The 19,322-nt window shown below is 62.7% G+C and overlaps 2 protein-coding genes across 5 annotated transcripts in view; both read left to right on the top strand.

Annotated features, from left to right (window-relative positions):
• The window catches only part of UBAC1 (UBA domain containing 1), an 18,713-nt gene extending 6,108 nt beyond the window's left edge, over nt 1-12,605 (top strand). Inside the window, exons 4-10 of one of the 2 annotated variants that reach the window (XM_039858809.1) lie at nt 2,306-2,413; nt 3,419-3,521; nt 3,841-3,949; nt 4,568-4,787; nt 7,484-7,570; nt 8,266-8,404; nt 12,044-12,605. In XM_039858809.1, the coding sequence (XP_039714743.1) occupies nt 2,306-2,413; nt 3,419-3,521; nt 3,841-3,949; nt 4,568-4,787; nt 7,484-7,570; nt 8,266-8,404; nt 12,044-12,159 (882 nt within the window). In that variant the 3' untranslated portion in view covers nt 12,160-12,605. Of the gene's footprint in view, nt 1-2,305; nt 2,414-3,418; nt 3,522-3,840; nt 4,007-4,567; nt 4,788-7,483; nt 7,571-8,265; nt 8,405-12,043 lie in introns of both variants that reach the window. The other variant, XM_039858808.1, reaches the window with a different exon arrangement.
• A 6,002-nt stretch (nt 12,606-18,607) lies between these two features.
• The window catches only part of CAMSAP1 (calmodulin regulated spectrin associated protein 1), a 48,332-nt gene continuing 47,617 nt past the window's right edge, over nt 18,608-19,322 (top strand). For 2 of the 3 annotated variants that reach the window (XM_039858969.1, XM_039858970.1), the window contains exon 1: nt 18,949-19,108. In XM_039858969.1, coding sequence (XP_039714903.1) covers nt 18,949-19,108 — 160 coding nt within the window. Of the gene's footprint in view, nt 18,798-18,948; nt 19,109-19,322 lie in introns of those variants that run through there. The other variant, XM_039858971.1, reaches the window with a different exon arrangement.

Raw genomic sequence — 19,322 nt, 5'->3', positions numbered from 1 at the left:
GGTTGTCTGGGTACCGCCCTCCCCCCAGCCTCCCCTACCCCTGCTCCCGTGAGTGTTGGGTCATGATATTGGCTGAAGAAAGTTTCAGTTTCCACTGGTATCGTATGTAAGTTTTTCCTGCTCTGAGCGAAGGGTACGAAGAGCGTCCTTTTCCTGCAACTTCTCTTCCCTAGAGTCGGTAATTGTCTCGTCTCATTAGTTTTCTGCAGGCTTATCACTCATTTTTTCAGACTCTTCACCAGAATTGATAAATTTCTCTGAAAACGGCTGCAGGTGTGAGGCCCCCTGCCAGTTCCTGTTCCCGGGGAGGCACCCCTGCCCCTTCGCCGCGTCCGCTGGTGTCGGTCACCTCCAGGCCCGCCGTGCAGCTTGGGCTTTGCCGCCCACCCCCATGTCAGCGCCTCCGAGTCCTGAGGGTCTGTGTGCGTCTCCCACTGCCACCAAGCACCTTGCCACAGGCTCACCGGCTTCACAGGGTGCTTGGTGGCCAGGCTGCAGCGGGGCCATTGTGGCCCCAGGTCTCGGGTTGGGGTCCAGGCGTGGGCAGGGCTGCGGTCCTCCCTGGGGGCTCTGCGGATGGGTCCGCTCGGGCGGAGCCCAGGCCTACAGTTGAAGGGCTGAGGGCCCAGGTTCCTTGTCATGTGTCCTGTGTCCCGTGTCTTCAGAGCCAGCAGCAGACTTTCTCGTGTTGAAAGAGAGAGCCTCGTTTTTTTCAAGGGCTTCCCGAGCAGGTCTGGCCCACCAGGGGACACGTCCTTTCCTTAACGTGGGCTGTGTGTACGAATGGCCCGACTCCTAAGTGTGTCCATCCTGCTCGCCGGCCCTGGGATTGTGCCGGGCAGACCGCCAGGTGGGACCTGGGGCCGTCGCGAGTTCTGCCGACCGCAGAACCGAGGGTCTTACTCCCGGCTTGTCCCCTCGCGTGGCAGAGCCCGACCTCTGGCATCTGGGAGGGGAAGGCGGAGTTGAGGCCCTGCCTCCACGTCGGGGCCGCCGAGAGTGTGCGGGTCCCTGTCTGCAGGGTGCCGCGTGGCTGCCCCATCCTCCACCTTCGTCCCCGCCCCCACGCCACTGGGGGCCGGCCAGGTCCTCCTGTCGCTCCGAAGCGAGGTTTGCCCGGACGCGGTCTGTCCGCGTCACGGCCTGGCCCGTCGCGGCCGGAGCGTCCCGTGCCCGCGTCCTGGAGGACTTCTGGGTCGTCGTCGCTGTCCTCCTGCTCCCCCCTCCTCTTTTCGCAGCCCCGCTTCTGGGCGAGTCCCTCGACTGTCTCCTAGCTCCTCGGCGGCGCCGTGTTGAAGTTTCCCCGCCGGGGCCTCGTTCTCGGCTCGCCGGTCTAGTGCCCGTCTGTCGTCTCGGGCGCATAGCCGCTCCGCTCTGCCCCGCGTTCCCTCTCTTGTGCGTCTTCGTCTTGCCGTTTCTGTTTTGGCATCTGTGTTCACGTCGGAGGCTTTCCTCACGTCCCTGGTGCTCCTCGGCTGCCCACCCCCATGAGGAGCCCTGGAAGGCTCGCGGGCTGCTCCCCATGCCTGGCGTGTAGTGCTGGCTTCACCGTGGGGCAGAGACCCAGCCGCCGTGCCCCTCCCGCCCCGCAGCTGCCTCCCCTGCCCAGTGGCTCAGCGGCTGGGTCTCGCCGTCGAGCGTGAGGATGGCGCTGCGCCCCAGCTCTGCACAGCCTGGGCTCCCTGGCTCGGGGGCTTCTCAGGTTCCTTCTTCCATGATATGGCGGGCTGAGTGGAGCAGTAGAGAGGTGTCCTCCCCTACACCCCCGGTCTGGGCCGGGCCTCTGGTCGGACTGCATCTCCACGCGCTCCGGGTCCCCGTGTCCTAGCTCTGCGGACAGCGTTGGCATCACTCGCGGTTTGGTTTCCTGCCCCATCCTCTTTGTTCTGCGAGTTTTCGCCATCTCGTTTCCTTTCCTGCTGCTCGGTGAGGGGTTCCAGAGGGAGTAAACACTGGGGGCGTGCCTCTGGCCTGCCGGACTGAACCGTGGGTCTGTGTGGTTCCTGTGAAGTCAGCTTCGCCCCAGCCCAGCTGCAGCTCCTGTGTGATGGTCATTCTGTGACCAAAAGAGACAGGGTCTGTCCTCTCCGCTGTCCCACGTGGCCAGTCTAGTGATGGAGGTGGGGGTGCGTCCTGAGCATTGTGTTCCGTGGCGGAGGGCGTGTGCAGAGCCCTTGGGAACCCTCCCGGCATGTCCGGCTCCCCAGGGGACCACGTCTTCCTTGGTTGGAGCTGGCTCAGCTACGGTCTTGCCTTTCGGTGCTCTGACCTCCATTTCTGGTCCTCTCACGACTTTCCTGTGCAGAAAAAGCAGGAACAGAAGGCCCCGGACAGAGACGCCATAGCCCAAGCCACCGCCAGCCTGCCGCCCTGCAACATGGACCGGGCCGTGGTCCAGACCGGCATGAGAGACGTGAGTGCTGCGGGGGGCCCGCCACGGGCCTCGCACGGCCTGGGGACCACAGCCGTCTGAGTGCTGGGCACGTGGGGCGAGGGGATGCAGGATCCCTGTGTGCTTTTGGCAACTTTTCTTTAAAGCTAGTTATTTCAAAGTAAAAGGTTTAACCAAACTTCTGAAGGCAGGACCTGAAGGATGGCAGCTTTGGGGAAAACGTTCGAGTTTCGTCCTGAGTTTGGCAACAGCTTTTAGGTAGACGTCTGTTAGGGCTCTTAGTTACTTCGGGTTGGAGAACTCCGAGTCACAGGGCCGAGTGCTTCCGGTGCCTCGTGGACCAGCTGGGAGGTGTGGCGGTGATGACCCCTGTCCCACACTGATGCCTGTGACTCTGAGTGTGCTCCTGCGGGCCCCAGGGCAGTTTGCCAGCAGACTGCTCTCAGGGGCTCTTCCAGAGAGTTCCGGCGCGTTGACCAGGGCATTGAACTCTGGCCCATGTGTCTCTCCCCAGCCCCCGTGTTGGTCCCAATGTGGTGTCTCATGTAATGGCTGAGGCTTGTTGAGGAGCGAGGGGGCTGCTGACCCCCAGGCCCGTCTGCGGTACTGGGGGCCGGCGGATAGGGCGTCTGAGATCCTGTCCCCAGCACCCTGCCTTCCTCGTCAAGAGGGTGGATGGACTGCCACAGACACTGCCTGTGCCCGTCCTTCCTTCAGCCAGCTGAGCGTGAGAGGCCCGTGTCTCAGCCTGTGGGACCGGCCTGTCTCCGGGGAGCCACAGAGGGGCTCTTAGCCTCCTCAGCGACGAGGGGGCCGACACCTGCCTTGTTGGCTTGAGGGCGCGTGACGTCACCAGATGTCTTGTGCCCACAGAGCCTGTCCCCTGCTCAGGCCCCCACAACGTCGCCCCCACTCAGCCCTCACGTCCCCCCGGACCCTGACGTTCTTGCGTGGAAAGCAGCGTGGTCCGAGTCCGGGCGGGTGCGCTGGGCGTGTGGTGGACAAGCCCGTCTTCTCTCGCTGCAGTTCCAGACGGAGCTCCGGAAGATCCTGCTGTCGCTCATCGAGGTGGCGCAGAAGCTGCTCGCGCTGAGCCCGGGCGCTGTCGAGCTCTTCACGAAGGCAAACGGTACGCGCCAGGCTGGGGGGTGTGACCTCGCGTCCGGACCCCGGTTCCCCCGGCCCCGGTGTTCTCCCGCAGCTCCGAGACTGGGAACACCCAGAGTGCTCGATCTGCTTTCCGCGCCCGGGCGGCGTGGGCGCGTGCACGGCTGTGCCCTCGTCCCTGTCCGTGCGGGCCGGAGCTGGCGGCCGTCTCAGGTTCTCTGAGCTCAGGGTCGCCGCCAGCGTGTGGTGTCCGGACGAGACGCTGCGCCCCAGGGGCCCTGGCACGCAGCCCTCGCGCCCGGGCCCTGCCGGGCCTCAGCGGTGCCGTGTCTTGCCCGCAGCAATGCTGGACGAGGACGAGGACGAGCGGGTGGACGAGGCGGCCCTGCGGCAGCTCACGGAGATGGGCTTTCCCGAGGGCAGGGCCGCGAAGGCCCTCCGGCTGAACCAGTACGTCGGGCCGTCCCCGCCTGGGCGTGGGGCTTGGTCCCCTGGGGCTCCCCGCAGGTGACGTTCTCCTGTCCCCAACTCCGGTGGTCTGCGGGTCTGCGTGAGTGGTTCAGAGGGGCGCCGTCGACGCGTGTCCCGGCCATAACCGGATGGGTGTCTCAGTGTCCAGCACGGTTTGGAGTGGCCCCTCCCTCCGGGAACGGGACGTAGGAGGGGGCGTCATGTTCTCGCTGGGCCTCGTTTTATGAGGACGCGCACAAGGCCCGGTCCCCGCAGGGGCTTCGGCAGCCTTCCGCAGCGCCATGTCTCCGCTCAGACCTGACAAGTGACCCGTAGACCAAGGGACGGGCGTGGCCCGCGTCCTCCTTTGCTGTGGTCCTGGGCGCTCACGTGTACCTCGCGTGCTCGATCTCCTTTGCTCATAAGGTGGGCTTCTGGGTCCTGGCCACGGCCGTGGGGTGGCCCGAGCACCGGACACACCAGTGTTAAGTCGTCATGGGGTCAGCTGCCCATGCTAGAGAGGCCGTTTAAGTTGGAGTGGCTCTTGGGGATGTGGAGGACTTAAAGGCCCTCGGTGACGGCTGGGGGTGCTGGAAGGCGTCTGTCGTTGCCTTTCAGCATGTCGGTGCCCCAAGCCATGGAGTGGCTGATCGAGCACGCAGAAGACCCCACCATAGACACGCCTCTTCCAGGCCAGGCCTCGCCGGGAGCTGCGGGGGCCGAGGCGGCACCCGAGGCGGTAGCGGGGCCTAGCGACGGGGACGAGGAGGCCGGAGATGAGCTGACGGAAATCTTCAAGAAGATCCGGAGGAAAAGGGAGTTTCGGGCTGACGCTCGGGTACGTGTGTCGGGCCTGGAGCAGCCAGGCAGCGCTGCCACGTCCCCACCTGAGGCACGCGCTGCTGGACCGGCTGTGGCCAGCCCTGGGGACGGAGCAGGGATGCGGCTGAGGCCCGGGGCAGACGCAGGTCCCACGCTCAGGGTTAGGCTCTTCACTTGACGCCAATGGCTGTGTTTTCCCCTGAATAGTTAGTTGATATGTGTCATTTGCTGAAAAACTCACAAGGGGTTCCTGCCCGCGTTGGGAGTGTTCGTGAGCCGTGGGCGGGGTGCACGTGCTGTGTGGGGCGCCGTGTGTAGCTGCAGGCGGAGGGCGATGGCCGGGCGCCTCTGGCGGTGCTTGGCCAGCCCATGCTAGTGCAGTCTTCCGTGGCCGCCCTCCTGATCTGTCACCTCGTCCCTGCTTCTCGTGCATCTCCCTCTTTGTTCTTGTCAGGACCTTCGTTTTCCTGCAATGCTCTTCCTCACCTGGCACGCTCCCTTGCTCTCGCGTCAGAGCCGTGTAGCTCTGGTGCCACGTGTCCCCACTGCGGGCGGCGGCTCTCAGCGCGTGCAGTGCCCACCGTGCGTGACTCAGCTGGCCCTTACGGGTTGAGCGGGACCTGCCCCCGAGGGCCTGCTCCCATGCTCATCGGGCCGTGACGCCATCTGAGCCTGCTCTGTGGTGGCCTCCCCCTCTTTAGGGTCCTGGTTTTAGCTCCAACTCCCCACCTAGCATGGACCCAGGGTCCACGTCGTGTCTCTGTGGAGGCATTGTACCCCCACCCCTAGGCCCTGACACCCCTCTTATTGGCTAGTTTACTCTTTTTCCTTCTTGTGTCTCAGGGTGTTCCTTTCTCGTGAGTTCAGCTGTGCACTTAGAAGTGCCCTGTTTTATTCTAGCCCAGTGCGTCCTGGTCTGGAAGGAAGTGTCTCCAGAGGTCACATCCGTGTCTGGCCCTGGCACCTGTTTGGTCTGGTGGCCGTGCTCTGGGGCCCCTTCGCGGTCAGCGGGCGGGCCCCGTGCCCCCTTCATGTGGGCTGCCGGTCAGCTCCTCGCCTTTGTTCTGTGTAATGCTCTCGTGCAGATGTTGTTCTTAGTCACCGTTTACACTGCTCCTTGCCCAGATCAGCGTCTGCCACCACTCCTCCTTCACCTCTGATGGGAACATCCCATAGACGTGGTGGCCGGACAGGCCAGGGCGTCCGCCCTTCTGCCCTGCGACCCTGCGCCTGCCTGGGGAGGAGCTGGCGAGGGGCGAGCTGTTAGCTTAGTTCCTGGTACGACCGGGTTAGCGAGCAGGGCTTCGACTGGAGACCAGGCGGGCGTTTGGCTGTCCCTCCCCCCACCCCCTTCCTAGCTGTAGACGGGACAGCGAATGTGGCATGTGCAGAGCTGGCAGAGCCCGAGATCTTGCAGCCCTCGAGTGCAAGGACACTGTCCCAGTGCTGCCCGTGAGGCCTTCCCTCGATGGCTGAGAAGGAGGATGGGGAGCGTCCCCGGGCCCCACCGCCCAGAAGCAGTGGGGCGTCATCCCCCAAGGTAGAAATGCGGGGAGAAGTGAGCTCTCCCTGCCGTGAATGAGGCAGGCTTCCACGCCTCGAATTGGCGGGGGAGTCCCGGTGACTTTCTGTGACGTTGGTGCCACGGCGTCACGGGGTGGCTCTGCTCCCAGCATTCACTGAAGGGCCCGGAGAGGTGCTGGCCCCTGGGTGCGTGCGGTGGGTGGCAGGGAGGTAGAGGACGCTGCCCTCCCAGCTCCCCAGCCCACGCGGCGCCCTTCCTGGGTGCCGCCCCCGGCTGGCTTCTCCTCTGTCCGGTGTCTCTGAGACACCAGACAGTCCTGTGCAGACTGATGGCAGCGGAGGTGCCCGTCCCGCAGGAGGGGGCGGGTCACACACAGCGCCGGGCCCATGGGGCCACCGAGCTAGAGCAGCCGGAGCAGCCAAGCGCAGTGGGAAGCAGGATAAGGCAGACACTAGGGACGGGGGCGTGGTTCGACCTGCAGACGATGAGGGGCCGCCCTGGGAAGTTGACGAAACCTTTCCTTTTTTTTATTTAAACAAAATTGAGCTTTTTAAGGCGTTGTACGATTAGAATCAAGAGTAAAGTGAAGGACGTGTTGTCTCCTTGTGTGATTTTTTCTTGAAAATGTACATCACCCTGTCCCAGGAAACGCTGATCATCGGGCCTTTGTTCTCTCCAAGAATTGGCATGTTTTTACTAAAAGCTTAAATTTTGTGAAATGTCAGATATTTAAAATTAGTTTCAGTTTCATCTTTTGAGACAAAATCTGAAGAAAATGCCTTTTTTTCACAAATGGCTGACGTTTCGTTTCCACGTAAGTTGGATTGCTGTATGACCTTTCTCTGACACACCGGGCAGTGCCCTGGGGGCCGGCGGGACGGACCTGAAGGACCCACACGCAGCCAGCCCGGCGCACTCCGGCACCTTGGCGGCGTGTGGCCCCCGGGCCCCGGACCCCGTCTCGCCCAGCCCCTCCCCGGCTTCAGTCCCGCTGGTTCAGAAGCCCGAGAAGCATTTCGGTAGCCCTGCGAGGAGGCAGCTGGAGGCAGACACCCCGGTGGTGCGGTGTCGAAACAGCCTCGGCGAAGACGCCGTCGTGACCCATGTCGTAACCGCGCGGGCGCCGCCTGGCTCCTCGGGGGGCCGCGTGTCCCGGGCGTGGCGTTGAGGCACTGTGTCTCCCTTAGGCCGTCGTGTCCCTGATGGAGATGGGCTTCGACGAGAAGGAAGTGATGGATGCCCTCAAAGTGAGCAACAACCAGCAGAACGCCGCCGTGAGTCCCAGGCCGGGCCTCCCGCGCCGTCTCACCCCTCGGTGTTGTGCCGCTTCCAGGTGTGACTCTCATGCAGTGAAACCATAGGGCAGATGGTTTAAGTGGCGTAAAACTTCAAGACTGAGAAGCTCTGGGCTTTGCCTAAGAAAAGTGCATGTTCCACGAGTGGGTCATTCGTCCATTTGCTTAGTTAGACACTCAGATCGGGTCCCGTTTTGGGAACACACACTGGCTGCTGCTGCCGGGCTGAGGGTGGGCCGGTGGCCACGTCCACGTGTGGGTCAGGGAGCGAGTGGTCACATAGAGAAGGCAGATGCACGCGGCTGCACTTTACACATTGCCGACTCAGCGGTGAGCGTGCAGGGCCTCGATCAGGCCCAGGGTCTGTGCGCTTCTTAGTCCTTGTCCCCATGCTCCAGGCAGGTGCTGCTAGCACCCCATTCCATGAATAGAGGAGTTGCCACGGCTAAATCAAACCGCAGTGCAGAACGTGCCAAGAAAACCAGGCTGGCCCTCCCCTCCCTCTGCCGGCCTGTCCTCCGTGGGCAGCGCCCGTGTCTGGGCGGCTGTGCCTTTACCGTCAGGCCCTTTCCAGAGGGGGTGGCCCTGGGCGGAGCAGGCGCTCCGCGCCGTGTCGGGCGGTGCTGGTGGGTGCAGAGGGAACTGACGGCCGCCTGTCGCTCTTGCCTCTGCAGTGCGAGTGGCTGCTGGGAGACCGGAAGCCCTCCCCCGAGGAGCTGGACCAGGGCATCGACCCCGACAGCCCGCTCTTCCGGGCCATCCTGGACAACCCGGTTGTGCAGCTGGGCCTGACCAACCCCAAAACGCTGCTAGGTACGTGTGCCCCCTTGATGCTGGCTGAGGGGGGGCACGACGCAGGCACTGCTGAGCGATGCTGTGGTCACCCCTGCTGGCACCGTCCTCGGTGTGGCTGCTGCCTGCGTCACCCTGGGCCTGGAAGCAGGTTCCGCTCATGGCGTGACAAGCTCCTGGGCGGCCAGCCCCACACGAGCTTTGACAAACCAGACGTGGTGGTTATCCGGGTCCGGGAGAGCGGGGCCCGGCCCGGCAGGCGGGACGGCGTGAGCAGAGGCGTGCGTGACCTCGCTCGCGTGTCCGAGGGGCTCCTTCGCCGTTCGCTTTGCCTGTGGAATGTAATGAGCACACAAAAGCAGATTCGGTTCTGTAACTTTGAGTAAGAATCGTAGAACTGATGAGCGTGTAGCTGCCACTTGGCTTAAGCAAACAGTATGGAAAGGAGCTGGGGGCATTCCAGGCCCTCTAGAGCCGCTGGGCATCGTCCCCGTCCCCCTCGCTCCAAAGTGACCACGGTCCTGGGAGTTGCTCATCGCTCTGCTGTCTGGGAGTGTCGCGTGGATGTGCGCGCCCCAGACACCCCGCATTTAGTTCCTGCCTCTCTGTTGGCGGAGCTGCGCTCCGGGGTGGATTCTGGGTCTGACCTTTCCGAACGTGCTGGGAAGGGCTCCCTGGTCCTGTCCAGTGCTGCCTGCACACAGTGCCACTCCGTCCCTGTCACGCGCATCCCCTGCGGCACACACGTGAGGGTCTCTGGGTGTGTACCTCAGGCCAGGCTCACAGGGGCCTAGGCGTGTGTGCGTGTGGAGCCTGCGTGCCATGGGGTGCAGTGTTCAGCGCTCGTCGCTCTCTGGGGTCGGCGGTCCTGGCACATTTTCTGCCTGGGGGCTCGGGTGTTTGTGCTCTGCCATCTCCCTGGTCTTCGAGGCCGAGCCCTTCCAGAGGTTGGCAGGCCCAGGACCTCAGCTCTGAAAGGGCCTCCGGCTCACCTCTGGGCCTCCGGCTCACCTCTGGGCCTCCTTCCCTGTTGGGTTGTTCATCTTACTCGTCCCCTAAGCCCCTCATGTGCGCAGGACACACATCCTCGCTTAGTCACTGTGACCTCCGTTTCCTGGCTTCCGGCTCATCTGCTCACACTGGCCGGAAGTCCAGTGTCTGAATGAGCTGAACGTGTGTTTCATTTATGACGTGAATCTACAATAAATCCTCCGGTCCCAGGAAAGAAGAGGTTCGCCTTGGCTTGGGTCTGCCATCTGCCGGGAGCGTGTGTGGGTCGGGAATCTTCTGTGCGCCCAGGTTCCAGACGTCGCTGGCCTGCCCTCCTGCACGGGCACCGCGCAGTCCCTTCCCACCGGCAGCACCCACCCCACCCGCTCCGCAGACCCGCCGCCTGGGTCACGGTGTCTGATGCCTCTTCTGAAGGGTTTTCTCTTAATACTTTACTGTTGAGATGGCGATCAGCCGTAGGCTTGTTTTGACTTTTCGAAGATGTGTCTGGCCCGGTTAAGGAAGTTCCCTGCCTATGGAGATTATCGCACGGATCACGTTTGCTCACGGCCCCCCTTCCTCGTGTTTCCACGTCGAAGCTCGCAGCATGGGAGGGCCACGCAGTGTGCGCTGGCGGGGCTCCGAGCTCGTGGACAGGTGTGACAGTGACAGCGGCATTGTGTGCGGGCAGCACCGGGCGGCCACGCGGCAGGCCTTGCACACTCGGCCGGGCACTGGGCTCCTCTGGTCCCGAGGTCTGGCTGAAGGACCGGCCCGCCCCAGCGCCTGGCCTCCCGGCCGTCTCACAGTCACCCAGAGTGGCCCGTCACACAGTCCCTGAAGCTCACATTCAAACATTTCTGAGACCGTGCTTTTTTAGTGACCATTACGCAAACTATTAATTATAGAAAATTTGGAAAATACAGTAAAGAATGAAGAAGCAAGTCGCGGTCACCTCTCACCCCCGTCGGTGGGCCTCTCTCCGACATTTCCCTGGGGTCGCGGAGCGGGTGCTGGCACAGTGCGGGCCGGTGTTTATTATTCCTACTTGCCTATCACATTGGGTGCTTTTGCGCTTGTCAATTTGAAAACAGTAGTTTTTAGTGGGTGCAGGTGGTTTATACTATAGATCAGCGGCAAGTGGTTTAACAAACATTTCCCTGTTTCTGGTCGTTTAAGTTTTTCTCATTCTGTTGCTTTTGGACCTACTGCTGCAATAAACCTTGTGCGTCGACTTTTTGGGCGCAGCTTGTATTTCCTGGGGTAAATGGCTGAAAGGCAAACGGGCAAACCAAAGAACACGGAGCGTTTCAGACACGGCTACCGCGCTGGCAGCCTGCTCTCCCGCCGAGCAGCTGCCGAGCCTCCGCCCACGTGGCAGGCCCCCCGGTGCCACTTCGCATCCGCGCCCTTGCGCAGACAGCCCGTCACTCCGTTTCTGATCCTTCGCGGTTAGTAAGTTGAGCACGTTCCTGCCGCCCGGTCGCACGGTGCCTCCGCGTGCCTGTTGTGTTTTCCGGGTGCGACGTTAATCGCAGCTGTGTCGGTAGCTCTTTCCGTGTTGAGTGTCTGCCCTTTGTCACGTGGTGCAAACTTCTTATCGGTCCTCTCACTTCGCGTGGCACTTTTTCGTTAAGACGTGGCCGAGGAGGTCCTTCTCTAGACGGGTCCTCACCCGCGCGGTCTCTCATATGAACTCCTTTCCCGCCTTTTCGCTCAGCGCCGTCCTCTGGGATTCTTTTGCCGTTTGCTTGGAGGAGAAGGGACATGGCCTTCCCGCCTCGTCGCACGAAGTCCATCGTGTGGCTGTACTTTATATTTTGTCCTCCTAGATGCCAAGTTGTTTTTCCGGGTTCTCTTCTGATATTTTTAACTGGTTTCCAGAGGATTTTAATCAGGAGGACCCCTGGGGATTGTCTGAGGGCTGGGAGCGTTGTCAGGTCACACGCAGAATGGGCCACGGTCTCACGTGACCCTGAGTAGCTGCGGGTTCTCTGAGTGGACGCTCTCCGTGAAGCCTGGGCCCCTTCACTGGAGACTGAGTTTGCTGATGTGGCGGGGTCTGGTGAGACCCTCTGCCCAGACGTCAGCGGCCACCGCCCCGCAGCCGTGCGCTCACCTTCCCGTTAGCCAGCGTTCGTGTAGATGGTAGAGTTTTTTGCTGGAAGGCACTTCTGTTTTCTGGGAAAACAATTTCGTAAAACTGTTTAGAAAACCCGTTTTTATTTTAAAGAACTGCTTAGTTACATTTTTAACGTGCCGTGTGTTTAAAGTCGTGTTCTTAAGATTGAACATTTATTTTGATTTTCACAATTAGGTATTACCGAATTTGCAACAGCACCGCCACGTCAGTGTTTCGTGCCTCTGATTATTCTGTCAGGGCAGGACTGAAGCGGAGTTACTGAGTCGCGGGCTGTGACTGTTTTTAAGATTCCTGATAGCTGTTGCCAAATTGCTTTCCAGAATCAGTGAGCACAGTGACCCAGGCACATCACCGCCCTCCCCCCAAGAAACGAAGACTGTCTTATTTCAAACCTGCCGATTTGATAAGCACATCAGACACTGTGGGTTGTGGTTGGCGGGGTCTCCCCGGGCACCCCGTCTCCATCGAGAAGCCGTGGGCAGCTGCAGAGGGAGCGGTCACTCAGCCCGGCTCTGTTTTCCCCGCAGCATTTGAAGACATGCTTGAAAACCCCCTGAACAGCACGCAGTGGATGAACGACCCTGAGACGGGGCCCGTCATGCTGCAGATCTCCAGGATCTTCCAGACCCTGAACCGCACGTAGGCGGCACCCGCGCTGCCCGGCGGCCGGGCCCGGTCATCCTCAGCCAGGTTTGGGGGGAGCGCGAGACCCCATGGCGCCGCTGGGCTGAGGAGGAGCGGGCCAGGGCAGGAGGGTGCTGTGCCCAGCCGCGCCCTCGGAGCCCAGCCCGGGCATTCTCATGCTTGATCTCACTGCTTAGAAGCCTGGGTGCTGTGTGTGCCAGGCCTGGGCCAGCCTCCATCAGTGTTTACAGAGCAGCGGCTGCGCGCCGGGGGGCCGCCTCCCTCCGGGGTCTCTGCGCCCTTGATACGCCCTTGAATCGACCCACAGGCGCTGCTTGTAGAGCCCACTTGCTCTTTGGGAGACGGCATGTTTCAGTCCAAAGTGTTCGTGGCAAGTGTGCTGACTGTGTAGAGGAATTCACAGATGACTTTTCGTTAATAAATAAATTTCCCTTTTCCTATTTTCTCCGATAGTGTTATTACCGCCCCAGCGCCCGGGAAGCTGCGCGTCTGCGTCTCGATGAGGCTCCGCGCTCGCCCCTCCCCTGGCGTGCCTGCCGCTGCCACTTCAGCGTTTCGTGGGCAACGTCTCATGTTCTCGTTGGCGTGAAGGGACTGGCAGTCACTGGGGCTGGCGTGCTGTGCCAGGTCTCTGATGAGAGTCTGGGCACTGGCAGGCGTGCCCCGTGCTGCCTCTGGCCACCCCCCCTTTTTTCTTTTTTTTAAGCATTATCTGGGTTTTAAAATGAGAAAGTGGGTTTCCTTTTTTGGAAGGAGGGGACTTTGTTTGGAGCAGTGGGTTGTCACATGTGTTTTTCTAAACTTCTCTTCTGAAGCGGCCCCACCAGCCTGGCCCACGCCGGGGTTCGCTCAGCGGCTGAGCGAGCAGGTGCTGGGCGGGCCACTGGCCACAGGGAACCGGGAACTCGGAGCCTGGCTCCCGTCCCATCTCAGCTGAGCGAGGATGTCTGAAGTAAACGTTTCTTTTCACAGAGCTAGGGTTTTTTTGGTCGTTTTTGAGAGTCCGATTTAAAACTTTGGGCTTTGGCGTCCGCGGTGCAGCCGCACCTCCTGGGCCTCACGCCGAGGCCGCGGTGTCGGGCCGGGCGTTTGCGCTCTCGCCGCTGTCGGTCCCCATGTTTTGTTCTCAAAATGGTCAGCTTTAGGCTGGTGTCTTTTTTTTGTTTTTCCTTTGTGGCACTGTGCGTGATGCTGTTTCCTACAAGGCTGGGGTGGCCTGGGGGCTGCCGCCCTGTACCCCAACTTAGAGCAGAGCCCAGGGCGAGGCACGAGGGCCCCTGCCCTTGTCAGCGTCTGGAGAAGCAAAGTCTCCAGTCTGGGGTCTGGGTGGAGCAGCGGCGACACCCCGGGGCCTGGTCTGGTGCGAGCCAGCTGTGGGCCTGCGTGGCACCCCTGGGGAGCCACCTCATCTGCGGGCTCGGACTCACTGGTGCACCTTCTTTCTGTCACACGATCAAGGCAGTCCCTCAGGAAGACAAGCACGTGGTGCATGGGTCAGCCTGCTTCTCAGAAGACCGTACACTGTCGGAGCCACCGAGCTGTTGGCTCCGGTTAGGACGTCCCATTCCTGCACGTACCTGCAGACGGAGCCGGGGTTCCTGGCCACGGCAGCACCCCCTCCTTCAGACAGGGGTCCCAGAAGCCCCGCCGCCCCTTCCTCGAGGCCACCCAGATTTTCTTTCCTTGCCTGGACCGGGAACTCGGGAGCTGCCAGTTGGCGCTCAGACCTGGACCCGCTCCCTGTCCCTCCACGTTGCCATCTGCCGTCCTTTCGAAGTGGCAGCAGGCGATGAGGGGTTTGGGCCCTGGCGGCCATCGGAACGTCCCCCAGGATGGTGCTCCCTGCACACTCAGCCGCGATGGGAACCGAGGGTCTGTTTTAAGTTGAACGTGGGCCCCGCAGAAGCAGGGAATGTCCCCCTCCAGGCGACAGGCATGGCCCCGGCACATCCACGGCATCCTTTCCAAGAGTGTTTGCCTGCAAAGGCTGAAGGTCCCAAAGAAGGGGCCGCAGTGAGCAGTTCTGCCCACGTCACTTGTGTTCCAGGGGCAGCTGCGTGTGAGGAGTTTGGGGGTCGTCTGGCCAGAGTCGAGTGTTTCAGAAAGTGCTGGCCCTGAGCACAGGGCCGGGAGACCCCAGTGTCGGGCTTGGGATGACGGGGACTTGATGAACAGGCCGAGTCCACTCCGAGGTGTCCCACCTGCCCCTTCCTGTCCTGTCACGAGGGCTGGAACCCAGGTGTGGGGACTCTGCAGCAGGAAGCAGTGTCCCCTCGCTCTGTCTCCCAGTTGCCGGCAACGCCACGGGCGTGCAAGACGGGCAGTCTGCTGCGTGAGGATGGGACAGGCTGGGGGCCACAGGGGGAGCCCGTGGTGGTTTCAGAGAGGAGCTCTGGGGAACCACAGCGGGGTGCTGGGCTCGCCAGTGCCCTGGGCCTGAGGCTGGACAAGAGAGAGCAGAGTGTGGCATGCAAGGGGCCAGGGGGCCCGCGTGATGGTGGACGGGCCAAACCGGGAGGGTCCTGGAGGCGAGGAGCCAACAGCTTCCCCTGTGGGAAGAGGTGGCACGGTGCTTCTCTTGAGGAGCATGGGTCATGCCACACCTCCAGCACCGCTGAATCCTGGGTGGGTGGGTGACATCAAGTTGGGGACCAGTCCTGTCTTGTGGCTCCAAGCCCTCACATCTGGAAGATGCTCTTGGGTCCCAGAAAGCCTGAGTGTCAGGGTGAGGGGCAGAGATGTGATCAGGCATCAGGGACGATGGGTGCGAGTGGCATAGTTGGGCCTCGGAGCTCTGCACGGTGACCCCGTGTCCCGTGTCCCCTGCACTGAGATCCTTCACAGTGTTGGCAGCTGTCGGGGGCTGAGCTGGGTCCTTCAGAGACGATGCTCCAGTTCTAACTCCCAGCACCGCAGGACGTGACTGCATTTGGAGACAGAACTTTTAAAGAGGTGGGTAAATTATAACGAGCTCATTAGGGTGGGCCCTGAACCTGTGACTAGTAGGGAGGCAGCAGGAGACACAGACATGGGGAGGTCACACGCAGATGGAGGCCGAGGTCGGAGCATGCCTCACGAGCCTCCCCACACCTGACCTCGGCCTGCAGCCCCGGAACTGAGAGGACATCTGCCGTTAAATGAGCTCCAGGAGCCCGGGGACTCGGTTCGCTTTCCACCTCCTTCCTGTGCTCCCTGAGGCACACACAGCCCTGGAAGGTGCCCTGTGAGTGCCGCTGCTTGAGGCCCTTCAGGGTGCCTCCCTTGTGACAAATACGTGAGGTCTTGGAGCCTCCGGTTCCTTCCCTTAAAGGCGCAGGAGGGGTGGCTGGTCTCTGGCGACTCCCGTGGCCCTTCCCGTTACGCGTTCTGCTTCCCGCTTCCCGCAAGAGCCTGCTGTCAAAGCCTTGTGTTGAGCCGGATCCTAAGGCTTCAACTAAGGAAGGAAAAATGACTCGCTCATAAATCCTCAAGCGGTGTGTAATTTGCACCTTTAAAAGGATGCAAAGGCTCGCAGCCTTAAACACGCTCTCCTTCAGGTTCCACGGGCCAGTGACACCGTGGCGGTGGGGAGGACGTGCCCGGCAGCCAGCTTAGCGCGTCCCCTGCATGCGGGAAAGATGGCGGGATTGCGCGGAAGCCCGCGGCTGGGTTTACACAATCCAGGGTCTGTGGCGGTCCCAAGGCTGCGCGGGGACAGTGCATCACGGATTTGGACGTGTGGGCAGCAGACACACTGGTGGCTGCCCCCGAATGCTCTGTCCCCGCATAAGTCTCCTTTGCAGCTGGGAGCATTGAGACGTGTCCTCTCCTCAGAGCTCCCACGAGGAAAGAAGGATGAGGGATGCGCCGGGACCAGCTCCTGCCGACCCCACCTCCAGGTGGTCTGTGTCTGCCTAAGCCTTGACTTTGACGGTCCCCGGGTGCCTCGAAGCCCTGAGTTCTCCAAGGGGTGGAAAATCGCTTCTCCTCGTGGGAGGGGAGGCCAAAGAAATCTGGAAGCATCCAGTGCATGGAAGCCCAACCCGCCCCGCGACAGACACTCTCCCCTCGTGTTTCCTGTTTGACGTCGCTCCCCACGGGGAAATTAAATTCTAATTAATTAAGTTAACGTGGAATTAGGATTTTCCCCCCTGAGGGAGTGGTAATGAAGAACAGGTTGGGAGGCTGCGCTCCCCCAGGCTGGCCTGGGAGGCCAGATGTCAGGGTGCCGCGGTGTCTGGGGTGGTCAGGTCTGACTTGGGAATGGTCGGCCCCCCTGCACACATTCAGAGCGACATTTTTCGCTGGAAGTGGGCACAGGTTAGCTGTAGGATCATCGGGTCGACTGTGACCATGAGGCCGGAGCCCTCGGTGGCCAGGCCTCCCACGCCCGGCCTGAGTCCAGCTGTCCTGTTGTGTCCAGGGCTCGTCCTGCGGTGCTGGTTTGCTGAGGGGCTACTGTGTGCCCCACTGCACCCGGCCCAGCGGCGGTGCCTGCTCAGAGGAGATCCAGACACTGAAGCGGCCAGACGGTGACCCGGAGGAACCTCAGCAGTTGGTTGGCGGCAGGGAGAAGCACATGTTAGCGTGTCCAAGCAGGGGACAGCATGGGCCAGGAACAGCATGGGCCAGAAACAGCTTGTCCCACGGGGCCAGGTCTGGACTCCCGCCAGTGGGTCCTCCCCGAGCCGTGGAGCTCCCGAGGGGCGGCCCAGATCGGGGCTGGTCTTGAAGCTGTGGCTGAGCCCCACGTTAGTTTTGTTCTTTTAATGAATAGGTCATGTTTTTTAGAGCAGTTTTAGGTTTACAGAAAGTCGAGTAGTGAGTTCCCCTGTACTCCCCCCGACCCAGTCCCTCTGTGGCTTCCGTCTCAGGGAAGATCCGAGGTCCTACTGTACTACATCCGCCTCCCCCCCACCCGCTGCCTGCCGGCGCCTCTCCGTCCAGGGTTCTGGGCTCAGTGGCCTCCCGCTTACATACGAGGTGCACCTGTGCCAAGGTTGTGTTGCTGCACCCCCTGCCCGCGTCACCGCTTCCCCGGATACACTCCCGCCTGCCCCTCCCTCCCTGCACTTTGCTCCTAGTTTTCCTCGACCGTCGTCCCCAGCACCCGTTTGCTTTCCCACGGTGCTGCTCGCTGCTCCCTGCTCTGTGCACACTCCGCGTTCTCCTCACTGGACCCCAGCCCCTCCAGGGCTGCGATGGAGCTTGTTTTGTTCTCTGCTGTGAGCCAGTGAGGCCCAGGCCTGCGCATGACTGCATCTGTTGACTGACTGGCTCGGTCCTCTGAACTTACGTCACCGTGGAACCTGGCTTGTCTATCTAGCTTAGGTTGGCTCAGTGACTCAGATTGGTAGCACCTTAAAAACGCCTGGAGGCTGGGAGCCGTCCTGGCTTTCACTCCCAGGACACCTTACTCATAAGAAACATTCTTCCCGCTTTCCTCAAGGCCCTGCCTGGATTTCCGGTCCCTGGTGGATGGCCCAGAAGCCAATAGCTCTTTGGCTGTGAGGTCCTCAGATAAGCACCATGTTCACACGAGGTTTCACGGTGTTAAAATTATTAGCTGAATACAGGTTCTCTGTTGCTGACTTTATCAGGATGAAGCCAGCCCCTTCCAGGGGAATGTCTGAGGCCTGTACCTATGGCTGCACTCGGGGTGAGGACAATGCAGTGTATCTTAGGTGCCCAGGAGACCATGGCTGGTGCCCATTTGGGGTGCTCCCAGACAGCGGGCTCCTGGCAGGCTCTTGGGCTACCTCAGGCTCTAAGCTCTGCAAGTGGGGAGAGGACGGATTCTGGAAGCTTCTCTGGGGTGGGGTCCCCGGGCTCTCATTGTTACATTGGGGGTAAGGGAGGGTATTCCCAGTGCTGCTCCGTGCCCCACTTTAGGGGGGCCTTGGTACCTAAGAGCCGTTAAGGGGGGAGGCATCCCCTGGCTCCCAGCTCTGCACTGGGTGGGGGGGGCAGAGAATATACTCGGGGCTGCTCCCAGGGTAGGGTCCTCGGGCTCAGCCCCGCTGTAGGAGCGGGTATAAGGGCGTTGCGGGAGGGGGAACCGGTCGCTGTCGGCCTGCGCTAGGACTGGGCCCGCGCGCTCTCCTAGGGGCGCGGGGGCCTCTGCGAGAGGTTCGGCCTCGCCGGGAAGCGGCTGGGGTCTCTGGTCCAACGACCTAGTGTCGGGGAGGAGGAGGCACAGCCCAGACAAAGGGCTGCTGCGGGACCCTCCGAGGCCTGTCCGCCCGCGCCGCGCGACCCCGCGCCCGGCACCCGCAAGAGGGGGCGGGACCTCGGGCAGCTCCCTCTGCGCCTGCGGAAAGGGGCGGAGCGAGCGCGGGCCGGGGGCGGAGCCCCCGGGCAGCGCCCACTGCGCCTGCGGAAAGGGGCGGGGCGAGCGCGGCCCGGGGACTGGGCCTCGGGCAGCGCCCACTGCGCCTGCGCCGGGCCTGGGCGGTGCGCGCGCTCCCGCCGGTTGGACGCCTCCTCAGCCGTCGTCGCCGCCGCCCCCGGGTCCGCGCACGCGCCCCCCGCCCGGCCCGCGGCCCGACCCGCGACCCCGGCCCGCCGCCTCCCCGGCGCCCCGGGTCCCCCCGGCTCGGCCCCGCAGCATGCAGCAGCAGCAGCTCCCGCGGCGGCGGCGGCGGCGGCGCCTCTGAGGTGAGGCGGGCGGGGCGGGCGGGGGCGGGGCGGCCTCCGGGCCCCGCGCGGTGCGGTGCCGTCCGCGCCCGTGTGTCCGGCCCCGGCCCCACGCGGCCCGGCGCGGCGCCTTTGTTGCCGGGCGCCGGCCGCAGCGCCTCTCTGTGTGCAGATGGTGGACGCGGGCGGCCGCCCGGCCGGGGACGGCTGGAGGAGGATGGAGGCCGCGCCCGACGGCGCCGCGGACGTCGTGCCCCTGGACCGCTACGACCCGGCGCGCGCCAAGATCGCCGCCAACCTGCAGTGGATCTGCGCCAAGGCTTACGGGCGAGGTGGGCCGGGCGGGGCCGCAGGTGCGGGCGGGGGCGGCGGCGGCGGCGGCGGCGGCCTTTGTGCGGTGTCGGCGCGCGGGGTCCGGGCGCTGCGGTCGGCCTCCCTGCTGCTCCCGGGTCCGTGCGGGCAGGGCGCGCGTCTCGCGGGGCGGCGCTCGGTGGCCAGCCGTCCCTGGTGCCGAGCGAGCCTCGGCCGTGCGACCGCCGGGCGCCA

This window comes from Pteropus medius, unplaced genomic scaffold, assembly GCF_902729225.1.
Source record: "Pteropus medius unplaced genomic scaffold, Ma_sr-lr_union100, whole genome shotgun sequence".
Lineage (NCBI taxonomy): Eukaryota > Metazoa > Chordata > Mammalia > Chiroptera > Pteropodidae > Pteropus > Pteropus medius.
The sequence above is the reverse complement of the archived record's forward strand: the minus strand, read 5'-3'. Positions and strand labels throughout refer to the sequence as shown.